This window comes from Myotis davidii, unplaced genomic scaffold, assembly GCF_000327345.1.
Source record: "Myotis davidii unplaced genomic scaffold, ASM32734v1 scaffold3578, whole genome shotgun sequence".
Lineage (NCBI taxonomy): Eukaryota > Metazoa > Chordata > Mammalia > Chiroptera > Vespertilionidae > Myotis > Myotis davidii.
In genome coordinates, this window is record NW_006289094.1 from 431,338 (window position 1) to 437,956 (window position 6,619).

At 67.1% G+C, this 6,619-nt stretch overlaps 1 protein-coding gene across 1 annotated transcript; it reads left to right on the forward strand.

Moving 5' to 3' along the window:
• Positions 1–608: 608 nt before the first annotated feature.
• On the forward strand, positions 609–6,619 carry LRRC56 (leucine rich repeat containing 56). The gene is made up of 10 exons (XM_006761356.2): positions 609–1,107; positions 1,672–1,732; positions 2,026–2,122; positions 2,195–2,389; positions 2,994–3,177; positions 3,554–3,730; positions 3,813–3,877; positions 4,130–4,266; positions 4,496–4,614; positions 5,865–6,619. The coding sequence occupies exons 1-10, from the start codon at positions 1,068–1,070 to the stop codon at positions 6,191–6,193; spliced, it is 1,404 nt and encodes a 467-aa protein (XP_006761419.1). The 5' UTR covers positions 609–1,067; the 3' UTR covers positions 6,194–6,619.

Sequence of the window (6,619 nt, forward strand, 5' to 3'; positions counted from 1 at the left end):
GTGTCCAGGCTGGTGTCCCGCCTGCCCTCCGTCGCGGCCCTGCCTGTTTGACGGATGTGTCCCTGTGCCCGCTGCACCCCTGGGGCCGAGCCCAGCCGCTTGTGACAGATGTTCAGGCCCAGCAGGGGCTGAGCCAGGCAGGGATTCCACAGGTGTCTGCTGAGCACGGCCATGCCCCGGGCTCTCAGGGCTGAGCGGCAAACCCGCCGGCGCACAGCACGCAGGCGCCACGTGCGGGGAATAAAAGACCAGGAGCTGGTCGGGTCCCACTGGTCATCTCTGGGGCAGCTGATGAAGGCTTTGTCCCAAATCGGGGGAGGGGAGGTGTTCCTGTCATCGCCCCACCCTCAGGCGGCAGGTTCCGCTGAGCCCTCTGACCACAGGTTCCTGCAGTGGCTTCCTGGGCAGCCCTGCGCCTCCCGGCACCCCCACCTCCCTTTCTGGCCCCGGTGAGGGGTGGACGCTGCCACTGCCAAGCCCTCTGTCGCCCACCCTCGCTCCCACTGGAGGCTTCCTTGGACCCACCTGGGTGATGCACCCGCCAGCACGCAGCCTGGCTGCCTGAGGTCCCCCCACTTCCTGACCAACGTGGAGAAGGATCCTAGTTGTCTGGTCACTGCAGGTGGACGGGACACTCCCGCCAGGCCCTGTCCCCATGCCTCCCGCTGGCCTACACCTTCCCGAGGCCCCAGTCCAGCAGGCAGCTGTCACATCGAAAGGGGTCCACCCACCAGCTCCTGTCCTTCGCAACCCCCCACCCGGACAGCAGGACAGGGTGGGACTGGGTCTGGCCTGGCTATGCCCAGGGAGTGCCAGGAGCAGGGTCCGGCAGGGCAGGGACCCCCAGGGCATCTTGGCTGGGCGTGGAGGTGCACCTGGCCTTGCACCTGCCGGGCACTACACACCAGGAGCCTCACACCAGGCGAGGCTGGGACAGGCCAGAGGGCCACCAAGGAGGGGCGCTGGGAGGGAGGGACCGCTGTCCAGTCCCCAGGGCTGAGTGCCCCTGGGCTCTGCAGAAGGCCCTGGCCCAGGTGGAGGACCTGCTGCTGGTGAGCACGCTGGAGATGTGCGTGGATACCCGGGAGCACAGCCTGGGCAACTTCGGTAAGAGCCCCTCGCTGTCCACCTCCCCACTGTCCGGGCCAGACCGCTCTTTGAGGGTCTGCTCGCTCGGGCCCTGCCTGCCAGGCTCCGCTCTCTGGGCCACTGCACCCCATGGGCCTGCCCTGCACCCCATGGGCCTGTCCTGCACCCCATGGGCCTGCCCTGCATTCCTCTGTCCAGGGGTTGGGGACTCAGTCTCACAGGGCCATGCCCTGTCCCTAGTAGGAGTCAGTAGCTCAGAACCTTTCCTGGGGAGTTTGGGACCTCAGGGACACCGGCTGGGGGTGCCCATGGGCGGGTCTTGGGAGGTGGCTGGGGGTAGGACCCAAACTTTGGTGGCCCCGCCCATGCCCGCTGGCTCCCCTCATCCAGGCCAACTCCCAGAGGCCAGCGGCCTGGAGGCCTCCGCGTGGCCCTAGTGGTTCAGGCACGCCCCCTGCCGCACCCTTCCTTTGAGCTGGCCGCAGAGAAGCCCCGGGCAGCAGGGGCAGAGCCCACGAGGGTGCAGAGAGGCGGGAGGAGAGCGGGCAGGCAGGCCTCTGACCTCCTCCCTGCGGCCCACAGGGGTGCACCTGCCCAACCTCAGCCAACTGAAGTTGAATGACAGCCGCCTGGGCTCCGTGAGGTGAGTGCCCTCCTGGGCCCACAGGGGTGAGGACGGGGTGCACTACCACCCCTGGTGCAGTGAGGCCGGGCTGAGCTGTCCAGCACAGGGGCGGCCCGGGCCCTCCATTGCCTGCCCGAGACCAGGGGCCGCCGCATGGAGGGAAGGCAGGGAGCCCTTCTGCAGCCTGGAGACTGCCACGAGCCCACTCACACCTGCCGTGGACCCAGGGACAGCAGGTGTGGGTGTGGTTGGGCACGAGGCATGGCCCGCCACCCTGGGACGGCCCTGACCACCAACCCCGCCCTCTGCAGAGACCTGGGCACCTCCCTGGGCCGCCTGCAGGTGCTGTGGCTGGCTCGCTGTGGCCTGCCTGACCTGGATGGCATCGGCTCCTTCCTGGCCCTGAAGGTGGGTCTGCGGTGCCCTGGGCTGGGGAGGGCACCACGCCAGGCTGGGGCTGAGGTTCCCATGCCGCCCCAGGAGCTGTATGTCTCCTACAACAACATCTCGGACCTCAGCCCCCTCTGCCTGCTCGAGCAGCTGGAGGTGCTAGACCTAGAGGGCAACGACGTGGAGGACCTGGGGCAGGTGCGCTACCTGCAGCTGTGCCCGAGGCTGGCCGTGCTCACCTTGGAGGGCAACCTGGTGTGCCTGCGGCCAAGCCCCTCCGGCAAGGTGCGTGCGAGGGCGGGGAGGCCCCTGTGGCTCAGGTCCTTAGCCCCTCCCATGGCCTGGGGGCCACCTGCACCTGTGGCTCCTTCACTGTGAGCTAGAGGCCTGGCAGCGGCCTGTGCACCCTCCTGGGCTGGACAAACGCCACAGGGCCACGTGCACAGGCCACGAGGAACCACGCGCACTCTATAACTTTTCCACATAGAATTGTGTGTACACACTCACACACACACTCACACACACACACACACAGCCTGCAAGCCTGTGCACACCCACAGCTGCACACGCCCCTGCACTGTTGTGCACCCTGCAGCTCACAGCCCCTGCCCTGCCAGCTGCTATCTGCTCTGGCAACTGGGCCAGTGCTTTGAGCTCAGGGCAGCTCCACAGGCCGGAGGGCACCACTGGATCCTCGCCGTGAACCTGGACAGTGAGAGCACCGGGGTGAGGAGCCAGGGTGCCCCAAGTCCCTGGTGCCCAAGAGTGACCCGGGCAGCAGCCCCAGCTCCCCTACCCCAACCACAGTGGGTCAGGGGCAAGTGGCCCCAGGACTCAGCTGGCCTGAAGGGCCCACGCCCCCGGCCTGCACCCACTCTCTGCCCTGCAGGTGCCCCGGGGCTACAACTACAGGGCACAGGTGAGGAAGCTCATCCCCCAGCTGCAGGTCCTGGACGAGGTGCCCGCCACGCAGACGGGCCTGCCCACCGGCCGGCAGCTGGACCAGGACTGGCTCCTGGTGAAGGCAGCCATCAGGGAGGGCAGTGCCCTGGACGGCCTGCTGCCCCGGCCGGGTAGGCAGCCCCGCCCCCCCGGCCTCGGCAAGGGCTGCCCACGGAGAGGCCCCCACCCGGGCCCCCCTTAAGACAAAAGCTCTCTACCGCCAGGCCTCTCAGAGATGGGCCACCTCATGGGCTATCTCTTCTCAGCCTGAACCACGCATCCCAGAGCCCTGCACGCCTGCCTCCAGGCCAGGACCCCTCCCTGTGGGCAGCGCCCGGCTGGGGCCCCCACACCCATCAGAAGAAGAAGGGGAGGTCCAAAACCTGGGCCCCGGGACACGCAGATGTTGGGTGGCGGGGTGCCTGGTCTGTGGACAGAGCCTGGGGGGCTCTTGAGCTGGCCAGCGGGTGGGGTCCTTGGTGACCTCTGATTTTGACCTTCGGGCAGATCATCCCCACGGAGACCCCATTCGAAGATTCGGCCCTGAGCTCTCCCGGCCTGAGCTCCAGCCCCGGGCCGCCAGGCCTTGGCCCCTCTCCCTGCTGGCCCCTGGGACACCCCTGCCTGAAGCTCTGCTTCACAAGGACACAGCCCCAGAGGATGACACCAGCAACCTCACCCACGGTAAGGGCCCCCCCCCACCCGCAGGAAGTTGACCCTGCAGCCCCTCAACCCTAACCAGGCCCAGCCACACCTTCTTCCTCAGGCTCCGGCCACGTCCTCTGCGGAAACCCCACCAAGGGCCTTCGGGAACGTCAGCACCACTGCCAGGTATGCCCTGCCCCCAGGAGCCGGGACCCAGCCACGCACAGGGCACCAGTGTCCTGGGCTTTGCTCCCCAGAACGGACTGGCATCCTGGGCCCTCCTCCAGAGTGGACAGCATCCTGGCCGGCCAGTGCCCTGAGCTATAGCCACTGGGGGCCCAGGCCCCAGCTCTCTGCAGCCGAATAAGTCTTTCTCCCCCAAGCCTGCTGCCTGCCCAGTCCCCTCCATGCCCCCAAACCAGCCCTTTCCCTTCTCAGACCTGGGTGCCCCCAGAGCAGCTGCCCCCACACAGGCCGGAAGACCTGGCCACCAGGGCCTCCGCTCCAGGGCCTGGAGGCAGCCGGGACCTCCTAGCATTGGCTGGACTTCGGGCGTGGAGGGAACTGCATCTGCGGTGGGTGCTGGGCCCTGCGTGGAGCCCCGCCATGGGTGTCCTGTCCAGTGGGGGGTCCCAGCTGGGGCTGCGTGGCTGAGCAGTCACTGGTCCCCAGGGCGGCCGGAGGAGCTGGTCATGGGAGCCTGAGGCTGGGTGCCATCCCAGTCACACTCATTTGGGATCAGCTCCAAGGAGGGGCGGGGCTGCAGCCCCTGCCCCTGCCCCACCCCAGCCCTCTCCCCTGCAGGCGCCTGGCTTCTGGGCAGGCAGGGGCAGCAGCTCCCTGGGGCCCACGGCGGGGCCCTGAGGAACAAGAGGGCAAGGCTGAGCCCAAGACCTCCTCCAGCTGCTCAAGCCAGGTTCCAGGTACTGAGAGCCACAGGCCATGGCGGGGTAGGGCCGTACCACCCCCTCCTCGGCGCTGAGCGGGCTGTGACCCGGAGGTCCTCTCCTAGGGGTGGGGGCTCACAACTGAGGGGACAATCCAAGTGCCCCTCTCCTGAGCCCATGGGACCTTAAGGCCACCAGGGCTGGACGGGAGACAAAAGGCACCCCGAAAAGGGCAGGGGCGGGGGCAGTGAGGGCCATGACCCATGAGAAGGACAGGCCCAGGGCAGCTCTCAGGGAGCAGGGCCCGGCTCTGGCAGAGGGACAGAGCCCCCTGGCGGGCAGGAGACCGAGGCTAGGAGGAGTGCCTCCCTCCATCTTGCAGACAGGGCCTGCGCTGGGCTCAGGCCACAGAAACAGTCCAGGTGAGTTCCTCCCCAAGAGACACTGGCTTCCGAGTGACAGGGGCCGAGTGGAGCAAACCCAGGGGCGGCGAAGCAGAGCCGCCTCCCCTGGCGCAGCCCAGGGAGGCTTCCTGGAGGAAGGGTCTAAGCAGGCTGGGGAACAGCAGGATAGCGAGCCTAGGCAGGGGCATGGTAAGCAGGAGCAGCAGGAGCACAGGCTGAAGGCTGGCTCAGTGGCCCTCCTGCCCCACCCCACCCCCATCAAGGGTACAGGGCCAAGCCTCTCCGCCTGCCGGCCTGAGGGGAGGGGCAGGAGAGGGTGGAGCCTGAGATCAGCTAGTCAAGAGGGGTCAAAGGCCAGCCACCTAGTGGAGGGGTGGAGGGGTGGAGGGTGAGAAGTCGCCAGAGAAGACGGAGGGAGTGGCTGGAGTGATGACAGACACTGGGCGCTCTGGAGGAGGGGGGAAGGGGTATCCGAGCCCCCCATCCCAGGCTGGGTCCAGGTAGGCACTGGGTGACCCCGGACAACTGTCCGCCAAGGTGGGTGCAGGCTTTGGTCTACAGCAGAGGTTTAGGAACTGGCCGAGGGCCACCAACCAGCCTGTGAGCAGGCCTGGGGGACAGGACCTAGTGACCCAACGCCAAAGTCCAGGAGGCGGCTTCTGCTCAAGCTAGGGTCAGAGGTCACCCTGAGGAGGGCCACAGCTTCTCCAGGGAGCAGGAGTGGGGCAGAGAGGCACTGCCTTGGGGGAGCCAAAGGTTAGGGGAGGAGCCCGGTGGATACTGCGGCTCTGCCTGTGGCGACCCTACCCCATGATGTATTTGGGAATTTTTTTTTCCTAGGGAGATCACCTAAAGTTTTTGTGACTTTTCCTTGGTTTCCAGGGCCTTCCAGGACCTCGGGCTATAACCTGCTCCCCTCTCCCCCCAAGGTCCCCATGCCACCTGATTCGAGCAGCAGCTCCTGGGGGTCCAAAGACCTGCAGTTCCGGGGTCGTCGGCTCAGAGCCCTGGGTCACTCGGGGCCTGGCCGGGGTCCGGGGCTGGCTGCAGTGGATGCTCTGAGGTCAGCCCTGGAGGTGGCCTCCGGCCCGAGCTCTCCAACCCAAGGATGTCCAGGCCCAAGGCCAGCACCAGACCCAGCAGCCAAACCTCCAGCCCCGTGGTGTTTGCCGCACCTGAAGCCCATCACCCCAGCCCAGTCCCACCCCTAGTGTAAACCCCACCTGCTGCCCGGCTGGCTGGACAGGACCCAGGGGACCCAGCCTGTTTGAGGCTCCTCACAGAACCCAGATCATCTGGGGGGAGGGCGTGGGGGAGGAGGTGGGCCTGGCACAGAGAGGCCCCTCTTGCTGGAGAAGAGTGGGGAGTTGGGACCGGCCGGAAGGAGGCGCAGGGCCCCCACTTCTGTGGGGCAAACCTTCCCAGGCCTGGAAGACACCCGGTGGGGCCCCCCCTGGAGCTGTGGTCCTGGCCTAGCGCTCGCCTTAGGCCTTCAAGAGTGCGGCCAGGCCCCCCATCCCAGGCGGACCTGTAGGAACGGGCGGGGACACCGGGAACCCAGAGAATCCTTTCGACTCCCAAGTGTACAGAAATGCAGTTTACTTCGTAGGTGACGTTGGTTCAATAAATTATGTAGC

What these genes read in the sequence shown, in the direction of transcription:
- LRRC56 (XM_006761356.2), top strand. Translation starts at nt 1,068, where the DNA reads ATGTGCGTGGATACCCGGGAGCACAGCCTGGGCAACTTCG. An exon ending in AGCCGCCTGGGCTCCGTGAG is followed by an intron (nt 1,733 to 2,025) that starts GTGAGTGCCCTC and finishes CGCCCTCTGCAG; the next exon opens with AGACCTGGGCACCTCCCTGG. An exon ending in CGGCCTGCTGCCCCGGCCGG is followed by an intron (nt 3,178 to 3,553) that starts GTAGGCAGCCCC and finishes ACCTTCGGGCAG; the next exon opens with ATCATCCCCACGGAGACCCC.